Raw genomic sequence first — 25,099 nt, 5'->3', positions numbered from 1 at the left:
ATAAACAGTCCTGCATGAAAGATACTTTTTAATTTCCTGAGCATCGATCATCACCATCATCTGTTCTTATTGTTACCACATTGCTATTATTTGTTCAACCCTGCCTTCTGGCCAACAGAGATGCTTAGGGCCGTGAACAGTCCAAAATAAAAATAAAACAAAACAGTATCAGTAGAAATCCAGGCAGATAACAGCTAAATCCCGTCCTCCTCCCATGCAAAGGGCTTGGCTGAAGCGTGGGAGTTTATTTATTCATTTCCCTGTCCAGGGCACAAAATGGGTCTGCGCGGAGGGCCCTTTGGCACAGCTGCCACCTGCTCCTTGAACAGGAGCCCCCAGTCCAGGAGGACCCCCAAATGGAGCACTAGCTCCATCTGGGGAGTCAGAGGGGCCCCCTGCCTCCCCAGATCCAGGGGACCAAACACCCAGAGCCCCCCTGTCTTACTAGGGTGGTGTCAAGCCAACACCTCCCATCCCAGCCCTCACCGCCTCCAGGCCTGGGGCCAGCAGCAGCAGGGTCGAGAATCCCATCCCTGGGGAGCAGCTGCATCACTTGCAGCCATTTTATGGGCTGAGAAGGAAAGGAGAGGTCTAGCAGGGCCACGTTCCTCCCACCCGCTGCCACCTCTGGAGCTGCGTTGTAATTTGGGGAAGGGAAAGTGAGGCGATCCTCCTAACAGAGGCTGAGGGCTGTTGCTCTTTAGAAGGACCGAAGGTGGACAGTCCCCAGAGGAGGGCAAGGTGGGGACCCTCAGGCCGGCCCAGACATCTGCGGTGGCTGTGCAAGCCGGGGTCTTGGGCTTTGAGGCTTCCCCCACAACCGCTGTTAAGAAGGGACCATCGTTCCCTTCGTTCAAGGAAAGGAATGGCGTAGGTACTGGACATGCACAGAACATTTATGCTGCATGCTCTGCATACGTCCCGGTCCCGCCCTTCCCTTTCCGGAAAAGCAACATAATGCAGAGCACAAAAAGGAGTAAGAAATAGTAAGCCAAAGAAATTAAGGCCATCGGGCTTAAAAAGGAATCACAGGGAAATGAAACCCGGAACCTGCCCAGCGGTTTGGAACTGTCATCAGTGACAGAGGAGATGACCCTCCCTAAATGATACACCCCTCCCCCCCGCGGAATGGCACTGCAGGACCCAGGGTCCCCAGCCACCGGCATGGTCAATGGCTATTGAGGCCGCCGCCGTGTGGGCTGCAGGGGAAGATCAAAAAAGTCGTGAGGGCCACCGTGATGATGTGATGGAAGTGCCACCTTTTATTCATGACACACCTAAAAAAAAAAGTGAGGACTTGGATCAGATGGCCACAGCCACCATCTTGACTTTTTTGACCCCCCTCCTATGAACTTCCCTGCTCAGAGGTGTTTCTTTCTCACTCTGATCTGGAATCTAGACGGCATCAATTGGGTAAGTGTGCATACACAAAGCACAGAAGGGCAACCCTACTGTCCGCCCCCTCCCCGCCAGTCTGGGATTTTCTTCCTCCCAGGGGCCAGGCTCAGGGTGCCCGCAAGCCGCAGCCGGAGACCCGTCCCTCTCCTGCTGTTTCCTTCCTGCAGCGGGTGGGGGGCAGGCTGCCCCCACCTGGAGATCATTTGGGCTCCCCAAAAGAAGCAGCCTTTGACAGACCCCTCCTCCATGAACGGACCCACCCCCTTTTAAAGCCATTGGAGCCAGCAACCGTCGCCAGGTCTGGGGGCGATAAACTCCACAGGTTAGCGATGCACTGGCTGAGAAAGGCATCTGCTGGTCTGTTCTCGACCTGCTTCCAGCCAGCACCCTTGAAGGACCCCCTCCTGGTGTCCGGAGAGGAGGACAAAGGCTCCCCGCCCCTCCCGCCGGGCCTGTCCCGGACGGTCCCGCCCTTCCTCGCAGGGAGGCGCTGGAGAGGCCCACTCATCTGCGTCTGGGCCTCCGGGTCCCGGCCAAACACGGCGACCGGAATGGCCCAACCGCGGACGTGTCGTAGATCCGCAGGAGGGCTCCAGGGGGCGGGCCGTCCTGTGTTCCAGCGGGCTGGCCTCTTCCATCCCGAGGCGGCATCTGCACGGAGCCACCCGGAGCCCGAGACCCGCCTGCACGGAGCCCTGGGGCCCCACCTGCCTCCGGGGAAAGGGGGGGTCTGCGCCAAGGGGCGCCCCTTCGTGCTCGCTGCAGCTGAGCCACGTTTGCTGACCCAGTTTACAGACATCCTTCCGGAGGTCTCCTTTTGCGTGAAGAGCCTCGTGCGGTCTGCAAAGGAGGCCAGCCCCCTGCTCACCCCGGAGCCAAAAACACCCCGGAGGAAGAAGTTAAAGGCCGGAGTCCCAGCCCAGATCCTGGAGGGAGGAGGGACTCTCCTTCCCCCGTTCGGAAAGTGGCTGATCGTCGCTTTCTGCTTTTGAACCGGTCGGCAATCCGCCAACGAGGGTCCCCAGATCCTACCGCCGTTACATTTACTCAGCCATCTTTAGCGAGGAGCTCTGCTAAGGCTTTCTGAAAATCCAGGTACCCAGCCCTGACAGGCCGCTCCACCCATGTCCTGGGGGCTCGCTTAAAAACCCCAAAAGGGTGGGCGAGGCATGATGGTGCACCTTTGCGGAACGCTTGCACATTTTCCTCCGGCGAGGCTCATCTCTGTGCCTACAGGGGGGCTTTTTATTACCACCTCTACCAATCTGCCTGGAACAGCAGTCGAGACGACCAGCCCATAATTGCAGGACTCTCTCCGGGTGCCCTTTCTAAGTCCAGGTACCCTGCTGGTTACCCATTCCAGTCCCTGGCCCTGAGCACACGCGTGTGTGCGCGCACACACGCACACGTACACAGACTGGCTGTGTGGCTTCGCTGTAGGTGCGAACCCCGGCTGGCGAATTCCCTAAGGCAGGGTTTCTCAACCTTGGCAATGTCAAGCTGTGGGGACTTCTACTCCCAGAATTCCCCAGCCAGGGATCTTTAAGAGGGGGGGAGGGTCTGCACATGAGTCTGCTCTTAACACCCTCCCCCCCATACACATTCTGCATCCTGGCCCCCCAGGATGCCACCTACTGCCAATGCAGAAAGGCCCCCACCGGCCCTGACAAATCTTGCCACCCAGGAGCATCGAATATTGTGTCTCCAAGGGATGTTTGGATGGTTCCTGCCCCCTGAAAGAAGGGCCGGATTCCCAGAACACAGGGACCCCCCACCCCCACCCCAAATGCCCAGCCAGATTGGTGTCTAAATGCACAAGCCCAGCCTGGAGAGCACTTTTCTCTGCCAAGCTCTGCTTTGGGTCTGGGTTGCCCTCACTCCCCCTTTCTGTTCTCACTCTCTGCCTTCTGGGCTTGAGTAAGTCAATTATTTCTTGTTTGAGGGTCATTTGGAAGAAAGGCTGGCAGGCGAGTGCTGTGAATATCTAAACCAGGCATAATTAGCAAGGTGGGCTCCCGACCGACTGATCAACTGACCAGCTTCGCAGCTAAGCCGAAAGCATCCGACCCACAGAAAAGGGTTTAGCCTGGTCGTTTCTCCACCCTCCTCCCCTGCCTTCCTCCACAGCGGGGAGCCGGCTCCTTCCTGCTCAGCTCCAGCATCTGCTCCTGGCTGCCAAGCCTGAAAAATGTTGCATTTCCAAGAGGAAAATGTGGCTGCAGCCTTTTTAAATATTAATTTGCCGCTTAACCTTTATTCAATATTTGCAAAAGCTCAGTAGATCATTCAATAACGGAGGCAGCCCTGGCAGTGCAGAACTGGCCCTTTGCTTTTGGGGAATTGGTTTCTGGCAAGGAGAAAGGAGCTGGGCAGCGTTGACTCTGCCAAGGGGAGCCTGCCCGCAGCGGCTTGGCTCTGCTTCTCCTTCTCCTTCTCCTGCTGCTACGCCTGGTTCTGCGGGCACGGTGGGACGAGCATTTCTGCAGCATTCCCGGTCGGCTCCTGCCCTTCCTGAAGCTGGCACTCCCCTGCCAGAAGCGACAGCAGGGGGTGCCTCCCGAACAGCCGCAGCAGGGTCAGGGGCCGCTCCCCAGCCCAGAGAGGGAGAAGCCCCAGGAGAGGGTCCAGGGCAGCCCTCGGCGGAGGCCAGTCTGCTGGCCTCCCCGCCCGCCCCTCCTGCCCCCACCTTGGGAACCCGTCCAAAGGAACGTGGGCGCTCCTGGCTTTCTTCCCCAGCAGCCGGTCCCTGGGCATTTCCCAAAGCCGGCAGAAGTTGAAGCAGGAAAATACGGTTTTGGAAGTCATTTGGGTGGGAAATTGGGAAACGGCCTGTCGGACAGTAAGGTCAGCCTCCTTTAGCCGGAAAACCCTGAGAGAGAGACACACACGCGCTCTTGGAAGCAGCTCCCGGCGCGAGTGCGAGGCGGCGGACTCTGAGCGCCTTTGCAGCAAAGAGGAGATTCTGGAGCCTCCCAGGGGCAGGATAACCGCGGCTTTATAGCCTTCTGGGCCAGGAAGGATGAAAGCACCAAACAAACAAACACTTGCATAAAATATCACCGCAAAACACCCAAACGTCTCGTTCTGGAAACGGCTCCGGTAATCAGTTATGAAGTTATTGTGTTCTTTTCCACACTGGCAATCTGCGGGTTGAAAATGCTCCAGGCATTTAAAGAGGCTGGGGGAGCAGGGGCGCTACCCTCTCTTGCTGGCAAGGGTATCTTCCCGTGACCCCCAGCTTTTCAGTTCGGGGGTCTTTAGGCAAACCTGCTGTCTGTCCGCCCCCCCCCCCCACCTCCTCAAGCAGGGCAATTTAAATGGAGCCAGTCTCCCAGTTTCCATGGAGCAGCCTTGCAGGTGAAGGCGGGGGAAGAGAGGCTGTTTTCATTTGGCTTGCAAATATTTGCTCTTGAGGAAGGGTTCCACTGCTCCTTCCCCTGAGAGGCCCTTTCCAGAAATGCTTCAGGCCAGCCAAACCTGCAGGAAGGTGTCTGGGCCCACAGGAGCTATGGGTGAACCCGCTGGTGGAGGGAGGGATGGCAGAGCCAGTCGAGAAAAGAACAGAAGCGACCGGCAGCCCTCCGGACGTTCTCCTCTCACTAAAAGCTTCAGGCTGCCGGCATCGAGAGGTGAGATCTCCAACCGGCTCCTACCTTCAGAGCCAGGCCCAATCAAGGGGCGACCCCTGTCTGTCCTGGCCAAGGGGCTGTTCCCCCTCAAGGGGCCCCAACCCACTGGGGTGTCCAGGAGTGGCAGACCCTCCAATTCAGAGGACTTCATCTTCAGTCCCAAGAAGGGCAACTCCAGGCATGGCTCTCCCCCAGCAGTGTGTGGGGGACAGCACCGACTCCCACCCCAGCCTTGCTTTTGCACTGTCTCTCTGGAGACCCTATTTTTTTCCCTAAACAAAGCAGCGAGGAGGGCTGGACCAGGGTCTTTTGTTCCCTCCAGCAACAGCACCCCTCTGGCCATGTGAAAAAACAGAGAGGCCGTCCTTCCCCCTCCCGTTCCCACCAAGGCTCGCTCCCGAGGGCTGAGAGGCATCGGGGCTGCTGGGCGGTGGGGATGGGGGTGTCTTCAGCAGACCTCTTCCTCTCGCCCACCTGCCAATCTCCTGGAAGAAGACACATTTCAACAGGCAAGCTATTTCGGGAGATGTGCAGTGATTTGATTTTTATGATTACAGTCACTGACCCTTAAAGATTTAAACTCTAGAGCACCAAATTGCTGATGATTATAATTTCAAGAGGGGGTAGCTTGATCATTTGGTGACCTGCCTCAGGATTCTTTGCAATGCAAAACAGTATAAAAATACTTCAGATAATAACAAATCCCTCCCTCCCTCCCTCCCTCCCTCCCTTTCTTTCTTTCTTTCTTTCTTTCTTTCTTTCTTTCTTTCTTTCTTTCTTTCTTTCTTTCTTTCTCTTTCTTTCTTTCTCTACTAAATTAATAGCTGCAAGCTCCCTTGCATGCATCAGTGATCCTAATTTGGTGGAATAATGAGGACTAGCACCTTAGGCCACTGGGACAAACCTCTGGAGGACCCCAGAAAACTGTTGGGTAAGAGTGCCAGGATCTCCGGCCCTCCCACCAGGAACCCCTCTGCCAGCCCCAGGGAGCAGCTTCTCTCCCACACCACCCTAATGGCCTTGGTAGGTGTCCCGCTTCGAGGCCCTCCCTGTCATAAACAGAGAACACCAGGATGAATAAATCTTCCTGAAAACAAAGAGCGAGGAAATAAAATTTGCTCAGTGGGGAAACCCAGGCAGAGACCCCTGGAAACGCCTGCTGGGCCAGCTTGGTGCTCTCCAACAGGGAAGACCTGCTGGTTAACGGCAGCTCAGCCAACCTCAGCACTGGGCCAAAAAGGCCGGGCCGGGCTGGGCCGGGCGAGGCGAGAGGAGACTCCCGGCATCCGTGTGAGACAGAGACAGAGAGAGGTGAGTGACATGCCGGCCTCGGATCGCATCTCCGCTGAAACCCCAAGTCTCCATGCCTCTCCTTCTGGGAGGGAGAGAAGTTGGGAAGGGTGGCTGCAGCCAAGCAGAAAAATTCTCAACCCATTCCCCCCATGCATGCGTGCACGCACTCACGCACTCACAGCTTTACTCACAAGCATCCAAGCCGGCTTCCAGCTGCCTGTGATAATCGCCACACCCTGGCATTTCAAGGATGTGCCAACAACATCCAGAGACAAGGGCACCCTGCCCAGGCCCTTCGCTGACAAAAGCAGACGCTGAGACAAAGTGTGTGTGGGCGTGTAGGAGAAGAGGCGATACGGGGAAGCCCCCGGAGGCAAATTCTGGAGAGTGGCAGCTATTACAGGCAGGCAGGCAGGCAGGCGAGGGGACTATCAGTCTGCTGTCCGGACCACCAGCTGTGGTGAGCGGCATCTCCTGGGGGGAGCCCGGCCTGGAGCCTGGAGCTCTGCCGGGAGCTCAGTGGCAACCAGAAGAGGAGCAGCCCTGCTGAGGCAGCCCCGCATCCCAGCCGGCACAAGAACCTTTGGAGGGAGGCGAAGGTGGTCTGCCACTTCGCAGGCTTACAGGCTTCTGCCTGAACTCAGCCTCAAAGGACCGAGTATCAAAGACACGCTGCGTTTACACGGCAACCTCACCTAGCCAGTCCGAGAAGGGGGGTGGGGGGAGCAGCAGCCTGCGGTTGGGGACGGTGCGTGCTGCCACAAAGCTTTGTGTACAGATCTGCTTGCTGCGGTGGGTCCAGTCCTTGGAAAGCAGAGAGCCCTCAGCATCTCCCGAGCGCACACCGAGCCTCTCTGGAGATCCACCCTTCTGCTGGGCTGGGGAAGGCCTGTCGCACCAGCCGAGTGGCCAAGACCGCCTCCAGCACAACCAGTGGAGGGCGGAAGACCGTTTCCAGCCCCGCAGCCCTTCAGATCCCCCTCGCCTCCTCTCCCCACCCCGACACTCAGCCGCCGGGCCCCAAAGCTGCGCCCCCTGGTGCTGCCCACAGCTTCTGGACCTGCTTAGAGGGACTCCTGGTCCTTCTCCTGCAGCCACGTTGGGCAGCCGTCGAGCCAGCGGCCCAGCCCTCGCCCTCGCCCTCCTCCCCGGAGCCACATCTCCCAGTAAGGAACACCAGGAGGTTTGAGTGTGCAAATTGTTTTTCGGCCTGGCTTTGAATTCTAGTTATTCAAGAGGGAGAACACAGCAGCAGCAGCAGCATCTTTCTCCCCTCATCCCAAAGTCTGTACAGCTCTGTCCCCCGACCCTTTCTCGCCCTGAGGGGTGACCACGCTGGGTGCGATTACAGGGAGGCGGGAGACCCTCCTCACCCTGCTAACGCCCCAGTCCTCCCTGAAGGCTGAAGGGACCAGCCCAGCCTTGGAAGCACCACCAGGGTCTTCCTCGTCCAGCAGCCCCCTCCTCAGCCCTGGGCACCCCACGCCCAACCACGGAGGGTTCTTGCATGGGCAAAGGCGCTGCGGGGCTTCCCCAGACAGGATCCCCCTTCTCTGGCTGGGTTCACACGACTGACTTCACTTACTTGCTGAAAAATCTGTTTGGGAGTTCACCAAATGCATTGGGCCATGAACTCTCTAGATTTTTTTTTCCTGGGTGGGGAAGCGCAGGTTCAAACTGCATTCAACCCACCCAAAACTCAGACCAGCAGTTTTGTTGCATTTTTCTGCCATAGACCATTGGCGAATGCATCACGCTTTTTGCTTTGTTTGTGGCTGAGTTTCAACAGTGTAAATCTGCAGGCTTGGGAAACTGTTGAAACAAGAGTCTGGGGGCTGCTTGCTCACTCCTCCTCTATGCTGTATGCCACATAAATTGCAAAGTAAATGAGCAGCAACGTGGAGCTGGTGGGGGTGGGAAAGAAGGGGAAAAGTCTTCCCACCTCCCAGTTTACCCATCTGTTCACTGGACATTGTGAAATGTTGCAGGTTCCACCCTGGAGTCCCTGTTTTTCTCATAACAAATGGTCACAATAATATTGAAGGACAGTGTATCCTTTGGGGGGGGGGTGATCCCCAAACTGGAAAAGATGCCCATGTGCACATCACCTCTAGAAGGTACTCACATGAAACAGGTCAGCTGTGGCACCCTGAAAAGGTTCGGCTTTGCCAGCCAATTTCATTCAATTCTGCCAGGGCATTTTTTTTTTAAATATTTCCTCCAGTTACAACCTGCTATTGTGCCTGAAAATTTCATCCTGTTCTGTCAAATGAAGGAACAAAAATTGTGGAAGTTTATTGGCTACCAGGGTTCATGCAAGGGAGATAAAGAGATGCTCTTTAGGTCTTGCTTTTAAGGGAAATGAAAGCTGTGTCTCGCCAAACATGGCTCTTTGACTTCAAGAAAGCAGATTTTAATAAACTCAGAGCAGCAATAAGTGGGGCTCAGCAGCAGGAGAAGCTAATGAGGAAAAAAGCTCCAGGTGGGTGGGAGGCGCCAAAAAGGAGGTCCTGAGAGTCTGAGTGCAAACAGTTCCAGGGAGGAAGGAACCGGGGCAGATACACACAAAGCTTCGTGGAGACCAAGAAGAGCTGGTCACCAGCGAGGAGGGCAGAGGCGAACTGAGATTGATGGAAGGTGCCACCAACCACATCTTACATATGTTCAGAAGAAAAAAGAAAAAAGCCAGCTGTTCAAAGAAGACAGCAAAATATTAAAAGGTGACAAGGAAGTGGCAGAGCCATACAGCTTCTATCTTGGTTCCATCTTCTCCAACAAAAACCCATCTCGGTCCCCCCAGGGAATCGTGAACGGCAGGATGAAGAGGCAGGACTGGGGCTTGGGACAGAAGAAACATGGTCAGGAAGTACTTCCCCCCTCTTCACCTTGGATAAGTTCAAGTCCCTGCCTCAGAGTATGGACAAAGCGCTTGACTGCAGGGACCGCAAATCATGCGCAACCCCCCGTGCGGCTGGGGAAGGTCTTTCTTCTGGCGTCCTCGGTCCGCCTGGCTTTGGGGACGGGGCTCCATCTGCAGGAAGGCCCAGGTGCCGAAGGCGTTTGCCATCCAGCCCAAGAGTCACCTTCCCCACCCTTCTCCCCAAGGCTGAAAGCCACCTATCCCAGGTCAGAGGCAGGGTTTGCCCATCTGGCAGGGCACTGGTCGCTCTGGCCGGCCCCAGCCCTTGTCCCTGGTCTCAGCTGTTTCGCATCATAAAGCGGGAGGGGGGACAACCCCTGAACCGGAGCCCTTCTGCATGAAAAGCCAAGCCCTGCAACGGAGCTGCGGCCCTCTGGTTCCACTCCACCTGCCTTCCAGCGGAAACAGGGACGTTTCTAAAATTAGCCTTGAAACTGGAGCATGCTTGATTTGCCATTTTTCAGTTCAGTGGCATCTTTGCTGATTGTGCCTGCACAGACTTTGATCAAACTCTACCCAAAAAGGTGATTCAGACAGGAGCATGCCTGTGCCGCTAGGGTTCATGGCTGCACATCTCACCAACTGGAAAATCCCACCTCCTGTAAAGCCATTTCGTGTAGCAAACTTGTGTTTCTCTTTTCCACTAAAAAAGGGGGCCAAAACGGAATCGAAAATGAACAATGTTATGGAAGCAGGCCAATGATGTAGAAGAAACTTTCCTCCAGCTGGATCACAGATGATGCCATCTAATAGCTAGAAAAGGAGCAGAGGAAGTGGAGGCGGGGAGAGGCTGTGACCAGCCACGCCGCTCTTTTGCACAAGACGTGGATGTAGCGGGAGGAGGACAGAGTTCCCCTGATGGTTCCAGGAACTCAAAATGCCCCAGTGAGGGGTGGGAGAAGGAACGGAGGTGGGGGTGAAGAAGGGAAGCAACCCACGCCTTTGACCCGGTTGACCTGAGAACCCCTTGCTTTTCAGATGAATGCACTGGAGAGGAGGGTGGGGTGGGAAGCAAAAGTGGGGTGTACAACTTGTACAATATTTCTTAGTGCAAGATGTGGAATGATGGTTAAATGGAAGTGGCCTTTTAAAGAAGTAGGTCTATCCATGCTGAAACGGCCTCCCAGCTGAAAGACCTCGGTGGACCCTTCACGTGTTTCCTTGTTGCCATCCGCTCAGGCTCCGATTCTTGGCTATCATAGACGAACAGAGTTCTCCTCCTACAGTCTCTTCAGAGGAAGACTGATAAATCTAGACCGAGTACTAAAGTGCAGAGGTGCGGCGCTAAACACAAAGATGCGTATTGTGCAAGACATGGTTTTCCCGGCTGTAAGATATCAGCCTGGTGGAAGAAAAATCGATGCCTTTGAATTACGGTGCCGAGAAAGTGGCTGGGAGGACCTTGTGTGGGCCAGAGAAGAACAGACAGTTCCATCCCAGGCGAAGTGGTGGGAGCAAAAGGCGAAGCTTAAATATTCTGGACCAGAATGCCAAGGCGAGGGTCACTGGAGAAGCCGCCTGGGCAATCCAGGGCCATCAAAAGAGGGGCCAGCGGAAGGCCAGGCGGAGAGATGCTCACCAATGACAAACGCAGGAGCCTGCAAACCTCAAAGAAGCAGCTACTGACAGACAAACCTGATGAAGTGATGGCTCCCTGGGCACCGGAATGAGCCTGGGAAGCCACTCTACGCATCCGATGAAGTAAGTGTAGCTGACAAAAACGGATGCCTCTTTAAAAAGTTTGTTAGTCCAAAAAGGCACTACCAGGGTGATCTTTCTCCCAGGTAAAAGGTATCTCTTTATTTCATAGCTGCTGCCACTTTCCTTGTGAAATTTTGAGCCTCGGAAGATGAAGTCTGTTCTTCTCCACCTATTTTCATTGGATTGGTGCTGCCAGTTGATATAATCTTTATTTTATTTATTTTATTTTTTAATATTGAACAGCAGTTTTTGCATTCTCTTCTTTCATCTTCAACAAGAAATTCCTTAAGTCTGAAGCTGCTGGTATTTCTCCCAGCAATTTTCATTCCAATGTCTATTTATTCTAGTCCAGCACTTTTCATGATATATTCTGCATATAAGTTAAAAAAAATAAAAAACTATAACATCTTGGTGCACTCCTTCCCCAATTTTGAACCATTTATTTATTTTATTTATCTATTTATTTTATAAATGTATTCACCGCCCATCTCTCCCTCATGGGGGGGCTCCATATTTAGTTCCTCCGTATTCCATTCCAACTCACGCTTTCTGGCGTTACACAAATCCTCAAGAGGTAGAGGAGGTAGCCCATAACTCTCCTATCCTTAGGTGTCCTAACAGCCAGCAACCACGCTGAGACGAGGTGTAGGTCTCTAGTGTTTATTACTGCTACATTAGACAGAAAATCCTAACAAACTGAAGACGCGTGGGAAAAACCCAGACAGATAAACCCCAAAGTCAAGGCGGGTCTGATCTGTGTCTCTCTCAATGGCTGCTCAACTCCTCAGTACTACGCATGCGTTTCCCCCCCTGGATAGGGGCCCCCTCCTGCTCACCCTCAGGGCTCATGACATCAGGGCTATCCACAGGGTGTTACGGTCTGCACAATCCAAAGCCTTTGTATAAGCAACGAAGCAGAAGGATTCACTTCCTGGAACTCCTTAGCTTTCCCATCAGCCATCAGATGAGAGCAATGTCTTCTTGGGGGTGTCTGTCTCTTCTGAATCCAGCTGTGTGTGAATGTAGTTACCGAGTGGAAGACAAAGACATCTAGGCCACTGAGTCCAGCCTTCTGCCCCATCTGGAAACGCAGATTAAAGTGATGGTCTACAGCCTCTCTTTTTGAACACAGCCAGCCCCAGGTGTTCTAGGCCATCGGTTCCACTGCTGGAACCGCTCTTTCCCAACCCTGAATCAGGATCTACCGTTCTGTAATTTAAATCCACTAATCCACATCCTGCCTTCTGGGACCCTACAGAAGAGCTCAGACGCCTGAGTAACATGCCATCACCGGCTCCTCTTCTCAGCACCACCAGCTCCTTCAGTCTTTCTTCATATGACCATGACCTCAACCTCGTTTCACGTCCCTGCGCATCTTTTTTACCTTTCTTGGGACCCTGTTCTTTGACGCCTTCTTGCCTAGAACCGGTCACAGGACTCAAAGTTGGGGGGGGGGTGTCTGCCTAATGCAGAAAAGAATGGATCCACTCCTTCCTGCGATTTAAAAATTATCCTTCTGTTGATGCAGTAAAAAATAGTTTGTTTCTTTGCAGCCACATCACATGCTGGTTCATATCTAATGCTGAATCAGCTACTATTCCAAGATCTTTTTCATAATTACCATTGCCAAGCCAGGGATCCCTTGTATCACACTCCTGCCTTTGATTTCTATTTTCAGGTGAGTAACTTTGCATTTATCTCTGCTCTATTTTGTTCTGTTATTTTCTCCCACTGCTGTCATGACTTGCTAGTAAAAAAGTCAAAGATTCCAGGTGTGCAAAGAAGGGGTGGGAGGGAGGGGGGAGAAAGCATACCAAAGGAGGTGCGTGTGTCAGAGAAGGGCATGTGCCTTGGATTCTGCCCCCCACCAGGGACCCCAGGGCAATTTGGGCTAGAAACCACCTCCTTTAGCTTCTTCTCCAAAGTGCCCAAACAAAAGACTTTCGTTCTGGATGGCCACAAGGACACCCCTTTGAAGGCAAGAGAAGAGAGGGCAAGCATCATGCCTTCTGGGCCCTGGGACACGGGGAGATGGACCTGAGCAGCAAAAGAAGGGGATCTCCTTGGTGGCCCTTGGGGTTGGAGAAGCATGAACTGGACACTCACTTTGTAGGTATGACCCCTTCACAACCTTTTCTCAAATCCTCTCTGATGTCCCAAGGTGACGAAAGAATTGTAGCCAAACCTCACAACGTTTACCATGCCCTAAAGAAGTGTTTCTCAAACTTAGCAACTTTAAGATATGTGGACTTCAACTCTCAGAATTCTGGGAGTTGAAGTCCACCCATCTTCAAGTAGCCAAGGTTGAGAAACACTGCCCTAAAGCATCACCCATCCTTTCAGAGAGTGGACTGTGCGGCAAAAGCTGAGCAAGAGACTCTGACGAGGCTAAAAACGGGACTTGTAGTGAATGAAAACCAAAGCCTTGTTGAGAACAAGCCTTTAGGTCAAACCCAACGGCAGCTGTGTTCTTCTCCCCTTCGGCAGCTCAGGCCCCTGGCAAAGGTGCGCAAAGGGATCTCCCCAGCCCTCCATTTTCTTTTAGAGGACCGAGTCTGGGGTTTTTGCAGCCACAGTCGAGGGCCTCTGGTGCATTTGCGAAGCAGCTGCTTCCAGTCTGAAGCCGAATAAATGCTCAGCCTATGGGGTGGACAAGGCTTGTGCTAGTTACAGAAAGCGCAGCAGCTTATATCGGAAACTAGAAAAATGCCCCCCCCCAAAGTTTGGTTGCTGCTCCAGCTCCCCTTTTACACCATGCAACAAGGAACACTGGAGGAAAGCTTGATTTTGACACAGACAATGTGGGTCTCAAGGGGCATCCCCTCCCAGTCTTCCGGCCAGCAGAAGAGAGCCTTTGCAGGATGTCTGTGACTTGGTTAAGTGGGTTGTGGCAATCTGTTCCACCACACCGTGACAAGATGGCTGTCTCTGCTTCTAGCTGGGGACCAATTGTTCAAAGGCTGGCAAGCTGACCCCTCCCCTAACCCTAACTCTTCTCAGATTACTTCCAGGGAGCAGGGAGGACAAATGCCCCCGACTGCCATCAGACGTTTTCAGCCACGAGACACAGGCACATCATTTCTCCAAGCTTCATCCTTCATCTCCGTCCTTAGTCATGCTGCAGAATTGTTTACAGATTGCAATAGAGACACCAATTAACTGTTCCAATTATTTCAGCGTATGAGCTCTGAACTGCAATGTGCCAGAAGAGAGTTTGGGACCATTTGGACTGCGGGGGGTGGGGGGCAGGACTGGGATGCTGGATGATGCCAAGAAGGTAAGGGTGGCTTCACAATTTTCTGTGAAAGTGCCAAGAAACACCTGAGTGTCAGGTGTGTTTCTCCAGAAGCAGCTTTCCTGGCCAAGCATTCAAACTGATTCTTGCACTGGCTGTACCTTTTGAAGCACTGTAATGCAGGAGAGGCATGCAATAAAAAAGGAACTGGAATATGGCCTTCGTGGGAGTGCTGTTCATTCCCCTGAACTGGGAAGTTGCTGGGGAAGTGAGGCGCATGCCCTCAATTTTTTCCCCAAAGTGGTCCAGATTCCATTGAAGGTCATGAGGATGATCAGCACGTGCATAATTTCTATACTGTATTGCAGTGTTTTTCCAACTTGGCTGCTTTAAGCTGTGTGGACTTCAACTCCCAGAATTCCCCAGCCAGCCAATTCCCTGTGCTGGCTGGGGAATTCTGGGAGTCGAAGTCCACACAGCTTAAAGCAGCCAAGTTGGAAAAACACTGCTGCATTGCAATGCTGATGCAGACCTAGTTTTTCAGGGATGCCACTGTTCGGAGCAATGAGAGGCACAGACTGATGCAACGCAAACCCAAAATGGGCATCCATTTTTCACACAATGTACACAATTTTGCTAGACAATAGGGGGTTGTGAGAGAGTGCTAGGACGAGGCACAAATATCAACACCAGTCTAGATGGGATTAGCTGCCTGTACTGCTGTGGCATAAGGTTCTTCTTTTTTAGGGCATCTGAATGGGCAGTGTTTCTAAGCAGCGGTGGGTCTGGCTTCTTGTGGCTGGAGAGGCTCGCCCCCTTCATTTCTGGAAGGGCTCCCTTGCCTCCCCCACTCCGAAGCCCCCACTGGTCCCTGGCCAGCAGCAAGCGGGGCTGCAGATCTCCCCACCCACCATCTGGCCACTATCGCCCTGCCTTTGTGAAACAGGAGAGGCCTTTGAGCTGATGAGCTGATACCCTCCAGCGATTATGCAGGTGCCCTTTTCCAGTGAAAGGACCGGCCTCGGCAGCCATGGCGAACGTGCCGAGTGCCAAGAGTGGGGGACCGTTGCTGAGAGGTTCCCTGGCCCTGTTGCTGCTGTATTAGTGGCAGAATTATCTCAGATTTGCACTGCTGGTTAGCACAAGACCAGAAGAAGCCACTTCAGGGACCATCCTCTCGCAGAGGAACCGAGTTAAGTGGGAATCTGGCCACTTGCAACTCCCTGCAGAGCCTTGCCCACCTGAGCTGATCTAACTGCATATTGGGACCCCCTTGTGCCTGCTCCCTATTTTGGGAGGGAGCCATTCAAGGGGGCCATTTGCATTTCTGGGAGGGGAGGAATGGCCAGGGCTCAGGTCAGGGTGCAGCCAGGAGGACTGGACTCTGTCCTGTTCCCACAGCCAGCGGTTCCCCTAAAGCAGGCTTGTGGGTAAAGAAGGTAGTGGCTTCAAGCCATGCTGGTCTTGCCCTGCTGAGGAGCTCCTCGGAGAGAGGAGAAAATAATGTGGCACAGCACAGCAGAAGAGTCAGCAGTGGGCCGGTGGCCCCACTTGCTTTGGACTAGAATGCCCATCATCCAGTAAAACTAGGCAGGCTTATACTTGTGGGGGTTGGAATCCCAGGCATTGTCTGCCTCAGGCCACTTGTAGAAGCATCGTGGCAAGGGTGAGATGGACAGCTAAGTCAATCAAATAAACCGTTCCTTAATGAGGTTGCAAATGCACAAGGGGCCACCAGGGGGCGCCCATCTTTTTCCAAGGCAACCTTCCCCAGTGCGGTGTCTCAGAGGATCGTGCTGCAACTTCCATCATCCCCGGTCAGTGGCCGTAGTCCAGCAGGCCAGGCTGCGGAAGGTTGCCTGGCTTGCAAGCTTCTCAAAGCTCCGGTTGTGGCCTCTGCGCCTGGCTCTGAGCCACGTTCCCCTCCAGCAGCCTCAGCCCTCAAAGGCAGGCCAGGAGCAACGCCCACCGGCCTGTCGCTCGGAACCCTTGCGCGGGGCTGTAGAGAAGAGGAGAGAACGCCCCGGGCCAGGCGATGGGGCTGAGCATGCAGCAGAAAATGCATCGCTTCGCCCTTCCGTTATGAGTTTGGGTGTTAGCATTAGAGAACGATGATCGGAACCCGCCCGGGGCAACTTTCCAAGGAAGGGGGAGCCTGGAGATCCAGCCAGCCCCCTGGGGGGGCATGAAGCCCAGCCCTTCTCAGGCGCTTCTATTAAGGGCTGTGGCCACCATCCTGCCCTTCTTGACACCGTCCAGGATGCTCCCGGCCCAGTTTCTCTTGGACGCCAAAGGCCCAAGTATCTTGCCATTCCATCCCCAAGTGATGATTCGCTTATTGATTGAATCAGACATCTTGCATTTTAATCAGCATTTCCCACTTAAAATTCCTTTGAGAAGCCGCCAAATGAAAAGATGAGTCCTGACCCAAAACAGGGAACTTGCAAACACCTCCACCACACAGCAAATACTCCGAGCCTCTCAGCAGCCATTTACACCTTCCTTTGGAAGCGTAAAACCCATTTAGGGATGTTTGGAAAAGAGGAAAAATATCCCTATTGCCAAGGCAACCAAGCCGATGCTAGTTGATTAGCCGGAACAATACCTGGATGCCCCTCCGGTTGGTGGTACCCGTGCGCACAGCCGGATCACGGCCAACCCCAGCTCAGCCCCTGGACACGGAGCGGCCTGAAGGGGAAAGGGGGCTTCCTGCCTCCCCAGCCACCCGAGGAACTCTTAGGGGCAATGACATCATTGCGGGGCCAGAGGTGATTGGCTGTCTGCTGGCCTGACCTCATCCAGGCTAACGATAGGACCCCAGATTAGCTGGGATCCACCAACGGAGGAGCCCCAAGTTCACACCCAGAGCTGAAGCAGCAGCAGCGGCAGGTTGAGGGTGGGGAGAGAGGAGGAAACAGCTGTGAAAAGGGTGTATGAACAGGTGGAGAAGGGAGAGGGGGCCACGGTGGAGCCTCCCCTCTAAATTTATTTCAGTAGTCAATATCTAATGCTGGAAGGCTCCAGGCTAGGAGCCAGGAGACTGGGGGTGTCAGTCCCACCTTCGCCACGAAGCCAGGGGGGGGCTGGCCCCTCCCCCCCCTCTGCCTGAGGGAGAAGGGGCAGGGCAAACCACTTCTGAAGATGCTGCCAAGAAAACGGCAGGGACCGGTCCAGGCCCTTGCCAGAAATCAACACAGACATGCGCACCAAAGTATCGCACCGGCTTTTATGCCACGCCAGTCTGACAACTTGGAGCAGTGGCATGGGACTGAAGGTGAAAGCAGAAAATACAGCAAAAAGGCAGAAGACCCATCAGCTCAGCTACAGCCGTGTTTTAGGAACTGTAACAGATCCTTGCCTCTCCTCCAGTGCCCTCCGGGGACGCAGACCCCCAACCCCTAGATGCGGAGAGAGAAGGGGCTGTCTGGATCTCCCCTGTTCTAGAGCAGGGGCCATCACCAAGGAGGCTCCCCCACCCCTGCCAGTGATTCTCCCTCGTGGCTGGGGCCGTCAGGGATCCCTCCGTGCTGGACTCGCCGGATGGGCAGGTTCCACCCAGCGCAGGGGCTCTCGCAGACACTGAAGGCTCCTGGACCCCTGCCAGCAACCGGTGGAGCCTCTGCGCCAAGGTGCAGTCAGCCTGTCCGGGCTGCTGCTTTCTGGCCCAAGGGCGGGCCCAGCTGGCGCGAGTTGGAGCAGGGCAGCCATCGGTGGGGGTGACCAGGGCTGTCCACAGAGGGGCAAGGAGCGCAGCTGTCCCTGTGACCAAAGCTCCACCCTATTTTCACAAGAGTTGTGCACACAGCACACAGGAAAAGGGGTGGGGCTTTGACATGCAGTCGCAGCTACCCTCGTGATTCTTCGACACACACACACACACACACAGACACACCCTGCCCCGGCTGCAGAGTCCCTGGCAGTGACCGTCATGGGACCACCTGGCCTTATAAATCTACAATCTTCTGTTATTAACAGTGCTTCTCATAATAATAATAATAATAATAATAATAATAATAATAATAATAATAATAATAATATATTAAATTCTGTTTAAAAATACAGCAAACTATATTGTTGAGGCTGCAAACGAGAGACACCCCTCCCAGACTGAATGCACAGCCTTTTTTGCTGCTAAAAAAACGGGGGGGGGGGTGTTCAGGCAGTTTTGTAAAAGGGGCTACATTTCTGGGGAAAGTTGCATCATGTAAACCTGTCTCTCCCTCTGACTATCGGAAAAGCACAGGAGTCCCTGGGAACTTGAGATGTTGGCAACTCTGGTGTTCCTTTGAAAAGCTAAGAATAGACCTCCAGAGAAGAATGCCATAATTACTCACTGCTCTTGAAGACAAAGAGGGACGCACTGTTCCTAGCGGAAGCAGGAATATAGAGAAGGTAGAGGGGGGGATTCTGCCCACCCCCATATTCTCCATGTCTTGTCTTGCACATGCGTGCACACCCACACACACACCCACACACAGAGGCACACTCATCCTACTGTGTGGACAAATGCTGAGAATGCTACCCAGCAAGACCGTCACAGCTTCTGAGAGGGAAACCGTTTCCCCCCAAAATATGACACCCTCGGCTGTGCACGTCCCTCCGGAGAGAGCTTGCTGTTCCAGCGCAAAGCTGACCGCAAGAGCAAATACATCCTTGTGAGCGCATCTGACCACTTTGTGGGGGCAGAATGCTAACTTCGTCGAAAGCAGCTATGCCTGCTGTCCAGTCATAACCTCACACTTACGTCCACGGGCCAAGAGATGGGTTAAAATAGTAATTAAAAAAAAAAAAGAGTTCCAGAACTCCACTCCATTCTTTTGCCAATATGGAGTCAGACTAATAAAGGAATGGGTGCCATTCCTTCAACCTGAAGGAGAGAAGCCTGAGGAACAGGGGAGGGCAGACCCCAGCATTTGGGCTGGATCCAGGAGGATTAGGTTACAGAAGGATGGCTGTTTGGCTGAACAGGAACAGTGCAGAGTCGCCAGCGAACAGGATGAATGGCCGAGAAGGAAGAGGAACTCTGCTACATGGGAGTCTTGGAGCAGAGGCTGAAGAGCCGCCTGGCAGCAAATGGCCAACTCTGGACTTCCGGCGTCCAGTAGGACCTTCCAAGGACTCTTCAAGCTCTAGGAACCAGTCCTGGCTGGGAAAGGGGGCACAGGTCACACCGAGCAAACTGTCCTCTACCTCAGCCGGGACAAGCAGCTTTGATTGCCTGTCCACAGATCTCATCAGAAGTTCTGGGTGTGATTAGCAGGGCACCCTGGAAGGCTATAGCTGGCAATGTGAGCTAAGGAGGGATGTCATGGGCAAGGTCCTGCCTATAACATCTTCATCCTTCCCTGCTTCTGCCAGCGGTGGTCCTCCTTTCAGAAAACAAGACTGGGCCTGAAATAAAAGGGGATCCTTCATGTTCTTGCACTTCACTGATTATTTGCAGGATTAGCAGGAATGAATGAATACCCAATGGGCATTGCCAGGGGAGCACCCTCCACTTACTCCCCCCTGTAAAAAGGTAGGTTACCCTTCCGTTGTCCCCAGAGGTGTCTGTAGGATCTGGTAGAAAGCCAAGCAGAGCTTTGTTCACATTGTCACGGCTGCCATCTTGACTTTCTTGATCGCCAAGGAGATGCGCCTGATTCACTTAACCCTTGCTGATTTCAAGGACATGGCTGAGCAGCTGGGGGGGCAACAACAGGTAATCGTCTTGCTCTGGCCTTCTTCCCACTCCAGACTGCACTGCGTGGCCAGTCCAGGCACTGAAACCCAGAAGACAAACCCAAAGCTGAGCAAACGCCTTAGATTTCAAGGAGGCAAGGATTCGGAGTGGCAGCTGGACCCTCAGAAAGACAGGCCCCTCCTTAAAAATCCCTGAATAAAGACTGATCTATCAAGAGCAGAAGAGCATCCAAGGTGATAAATGCAACTGGCGTTGCTTGAGTTCTCTGCGAGAGCAGAGAGGGCTACTGGGGAGCGGGGAGTCCTGGCCTGATGGGTTGACTTGTTGAATAGATGACTTGACATCAGAAATGGAAGGTATCTCACAGTGGGAGAAAAAAGAAAATTTTCTATTAAGATTTTCATTAAAATTTGGCTTCTGTTCCTGTTGGAAACTTCCTTACATATCCACTTTCTCTACAATGAATATATCCTGAAGCCCAAGGTTTTACTCTAGTAGATAACATGCTAAATTACTGTAGATCCATCCTATTGTTTCATCTGGAATTCTGTGCCTTTCCTTATTCTATTTTCCATATGGGTATATATAGATATAGATATGGATATGGATATGGATATGGATATGGATATAGATGATATGGATATAGATGGAGATGTAGACTCTTCAGGTTCATTTTGTGAAATGGATTCAGCTGTGTCAGGCACATCGCCCAGACTGGGCATCTTTAGACAACACCTTGAGGTGTCCTCAGCACAGCTGCAAAACAAATAAAGGCAGAAAGTGGCAGCCGCACAGCATCCTCCACTGGTGGGTGGCCTTTCCCCAGGGAAGGCAGACTCAGCTGGAGCTCCTGTCCCCGTGGGGTAGAGCACGCTGCACTTGTCTCTGTGCCCCGGTTCAGAGCGCCAGTGCTCCCCACCGTGATCAAAGTGGAGGGTTCCTGTCACTGCCTGGCGAGGGCATGTCGGGGCTCCATCCGAAGCCCTCGGAATCTGGAGCTGAGGTGGCGTTGAGCTCCCTCTCTCCAACGTCTGAAAGAGCCATTTGCTCTCTGAGCACCTGTGACGGTGCTACTCCAGAGCAGGGATCGAGGCGGGAGCTGCTTCTGCTCCCCTACCTCCCTGGGAGGACAGGGGAAAGGGCCCACCCCTGCGTCTCCCCACTGCAAGTCCCCAACGCTTAGTTGCGTTGATCTCAATAGTTCAGCCCCCTGGAGGCTGTGGACTGAGGTGGGGGGGCTGGAGAGGGCTCTCAGTCTTAGCGTCTTTCGGTTTGGGAAGGGCCTGCCCTTTTAAATGCCACCTGGGGGGAGTACGCTTTCTGCTTGGCACAGCAGCTCGTTTCCCATCACAGTCTGTCCTAGGATGTACCCCTGGGAAAGGGCCTGCCGAATTCAAACCACCTTTCCGCCTACTATATAATAATCGTCTTTACAGACAGGCACCCATCTGGCATCACCGTCTCAGTTCCAGAACTGCTTTGGCAGAAAATGATGGAGACTCTGCAGTCACAATGGCACTTCACACTTTACAGTTAACCTTAGCGGGTGCCCATTCCTAGTGCTGCCACAACACTCCCTTCCCAGAACCCGCGGCTCAACAGAGAACCCACCTGCAGTGGACTGGACTCCAGTAACATGAGTCCCTTGCAAAGACAGGGGTCCCCAATATCTTCCCCCTCCCCAGAAAGACATTTAGTGCACTGATATCCCTGAAATTTTCCTTGGTCTATCTGCCATAGGTTTGGGGGGATCAGTCTTTGAAAGCAGGGTCTGCCAAGCTGCTCTGCTCCTTTCCCTTGCCCACCACCTCTCTTGTGGGGCCCCTCACCTCTCCCTTCCCACCCGCCTGCCCACTGTCTTGGTCTCATTCTTCTTTGGCATGCATTGGGCTCAGGACCTGCTGCGTTGCTCATGACCCTTCTTGGCCCCAAGCCAGGCTCACGCAAGAGATCAGGCTTCTGAACTACAGAACTTGGATTGCTGATGGTTCACTGTGCAGAGGCTGTTCTTCTTTTCGCATGCCGCAAGATCCGGGCCATCCCCTAAAGCTATCAAAGGGTTGGTTGGTTGGTTTGGGAATGGCACCCTACGTGAACATACCTACTCTGTGAATCCAGCCAATGTAGAATGTCCCCCCTGCCAGATTATAGGATTCTGTCCCAGACTGTTCTCTCCCAAGCCCATCCATGGTCAGAAAAAGTCAAGTCGCTTCAACATCTGGCAGAGACTTTCACTTGAGGCCTGCTAAGGTTGTGGACGATGGACCAAAGGGATCGATCGGTTGGAACCACAGCCAGTCTCCGTTCTGCCTCCATAATTCCTCTTCCCTTGCACCCTCCGCCTCACTGCCTCACTGGGCAAGGAGGAACAAGGACCAGCAAACAATGAAAGGATTAAGCACCAAAGTGCTGAACCTCCACTGGCATCAGTTTCCAGTAGGCACCACTCTTCGCGAATTGGCATTTACCTTCCCAACACAAATAAGCAAACAGCTTAAGACAGACAACCCAACTACTCCCTGCTTCTTGGCCTCATGGATAAATGGTGCTGTTGTGACTGAGCAAGCCGAGCGCTGCAGGACCACGCTCAGATGAGTGCACTGCAACCTCCGAGCTCTCATCGGTTCCAGGCAGGACTCACCCTCCCAGAGAAACCAGGCCCTCAGAAGGGGTCTCTGGGTTGGCTGAAGGGTGGAAGGGTACTGGATGAGCCCCAGGAAAGCCTTGGCCTTGGGAAGAGCACAAGAATGCCCTCTCCTCCCCCTTTAATTTGCCACTCCACAGCCAGAGAGAAGCGGTGGGTCTGGCCTTCTGCTCTCTCTCCTTGGCATCAGAAGCTTCTGGAGCAGCCCTGGCCCCTGGGGGGGGGCACTAAGGGACCCACCAGCTGCCAGTCCAACTCCCGTCTTCCTTCTTTGCCAGAAGGCGGCATTCATGCCAGGGGCAGAGGCAGGAGAAAGCCACGAGGGATGCGGGAGGAAGAGGATGCCTGTATGTGCGTATGTGCACACAGACAGACACAGACAGAGACACAGACACCCCCCCCCATCGATTCTGTGCACCCGTTTTAGTCTAGCCTTCCCCTTCTCATCAGTGAACTATTTAGTCCTCCATTTCCACCTGTCTGTCCCAGAGCCAGAAAAATAGGCATGGGTGACTCAAATTCTCGCACAGGAGAAGGAGAAAGTCCAGCCCAGTTTTGGAAGCGCGTCTGAGAAGGACCAGCGAGGAGGCTTTGCCCACCGAGGTCACCAAATGCCACCTTCCCTCTCCAAGGGGCTCCCTGGCAGCCCGGAGGCTCCTGAGGGCAAGGAGGGAAGCGGGGCGGGGGCTCTTTGTTGGCGAAGCCCCACCGCTGTACCCGCGCCACCGGCTCCAGGTGCGTCTTGAAGCCGGGGAAGACGGAAGAGGTCAAACGGCTCCCGGCCAGAGCCGTCAGCCCTGAAGCCGGCATCAAAGGGGCCTCGCCTCGCCTGGGAGACCCGAAAATGGGAAGGAGCCCCCGCCCCCGCCTCAGGGAGGAGAAGAGCTATTCAGAAGCCCGGAGAGAGTGGGAAGGAGAGAGGGAGGGAGGGAGGGAGGGAGGGAGGGGGCTGCCGGAAAGCTGGGGCGGTCACGCCCAGCCCCTCCGGGCAGGATCCCGGAGCCGGGGCTGCCGGCCCCGAGGCGGTGCGGAAGAGCGAGGGAGGGTCGCTTCGCCGCTCCCCGGTAGCAGCCTCGCTCCCGCCCGCCCTGCAAACTCCGCCTGAAAGGAGCCGGCTGGCAAGTGGCCCGCGCAGCCCCCGGCCGCTCCCGAAGCCAAAGCGAGCGAAGGGGAAGCGCTTCCCCCGACCCCGCTGCACCCGGGCAACATGGCCCGCACCCTCCCCGGCCGCACGCCCGGCCTGGCCCGAGCCAGCCGGCCTCCTTCTCGGCAGCAGCTGGAGACCCCGCGCGCCGGGCCAGCTCAAGCGACCGCCCGGGCCGCCTGCCGGAGCCGACAGTGCGCTGCCCCCGACGAGGCACCCGGTCGCGCGCCAGGCCGAGCCGTCCCCCGCGGCCCCTCGGCACACACACACCCCGCCCGCCGGGAGCCGCCGGCAGCTCAACCCACCCTAGCCCCGCCACGGGGCGCCGCAGATCGCCGTCGCGAAACCTCCCCCAGGGCTGGGAGGGCCTAGACGTGCCCCAAGAAAGAACCCCCAGACGGGGGAGGGCCGGGCCCCTGGAAACGGGGACCTGGGCCCCCCGTGACAGCCGGCCGAGCGAATGATCCGCTGGCGCTCCTGGGGGCGACCCGCCCCTTTCTTTCTCAGCCCCCCCTCCCCCCGCCACTCACCGTTGCCCGAGATCTGGTTCTCCCACTGCGGGGGTCGCGAAGAGGCGCCGAGCTGCAGGTAGAGCCCCAGCGAGTGGCAGAGCGCCAGGGTCAGGCCGAAGGCGCCCCCCATCCTGCTCCTCTGGCTGTCGCCTCTCACATCCGGGGGGCGCCGAGCAGAGCCGCTGCCGCCCGTCTCCCCAGCCCGCTCCGCCGCTGCCGCCTGGCTTCACCCTGCTGCCTGTTCCTCCGTTCGCCAGCCCGAGACTGCGGGACTCTTCCTTACGGCGGAGGGCGCCGCCGTGCCGCGGCTGCCACTATCTCTCGCGCTCCCCCGCGCGCGCGCGCCCGTTCGCTCGCTCTCCTGTGCGCCGGCGGAGGGATCCGAAGCAGGGCTTGATTGATCGCCAAAGTTTCTCCGAAGGGACCCTTTTAAAGCCCCGGCGGGCGGGGTGGGACTGCCTGCCCTGGGGACGGGGGGGGGGGGAACTGAGGGGAGCGGGGGGGAGCGGGCGCGCACAGCCCGGGATTGAGCAGGCAGGCAGAAACTCCCCTCCTTTCTTTTTCCTTTTTGGGGGTCGGGGGGGGTTTCAGTCTGCGAAGGGGGTTGGCTGAATCTGGGCTCCCCGCCTTTCCAGCAAGGCGGGGAGGGGGTGCGGTGGCTACCTTCCTTCTTCGGGCCAGCCGCGGTCGCCGCCTTTTCCACCACCGGACCGCAGTCCCTCCTGAGGGCCAGGCAAGCGAGGGAGCCCGGCTCTGCTGGCCACGGCCCGGCTTCTGCCCCAGCCCGAGGGCGCCCCTCTCTTTTCTGGGCGCGCGCCCGGCCTTGAGCCTCACTGAACCGGGGCGAGCTGCGCCGCGCTCCAACCCCGCGGTGTCGCTGCTTGCGCCTGGGCAGCCTTTGAGCGAAGCGCCTCTGCCTGCGGACGCCCTGCCGCCCCAG

General features: G+C 55.2%; 1 protein-coding gene across 2 annotated transcripts in view; it reads right to left on the bottom strand.

Annotated features, from left to right (window-relative positions):
* Positions 1 to 24,461, bottom strand: part of VSTM2L (V-set and transmembrane domain containing 2 like) — a 50,430-nt gene extending 25,969 nt beyond the window's left edge. For both annotated transcript variants that reach the window (XM_063296854.1, XM_063296856.1), the window contains exon 1: positions 24,178 to 24,461. In XM_063296854.1, coding sequence (XP_063152924.1) covers positions 24,178 to 24,289 — 112 coding nt within the window. In that variant the 5' untranslated portion in view covers positions 24,290 to 24,461. The remainder of the gene's footprint in view (positions 1 to 24,177) is intronic.
* Between the last annotated feature and the right edge of the window lie 638 nt (positions 24,462 to 25,099).

The sequence above is a fragment of the Candoia aspera genome, chromosome 3 (genome assembly GCF_035149785.1).
Source record: "Candoia aspera isolate rCanAsp1 chromosome 3, rCanAsp1.hap2, whole genome shotgun sequence".
Classification (NCBI taxonomy): domain Eukaryota; kingdom Metazoa; phylum Chordata; class Lepidosauria; order Squamata; family Boidae; genus Candoia; species Candoia aspera.
Note: the sequence above shows the minus strand (reverse complement) of the source record. Positions and strands in the feature narration are given on the sequence as shown.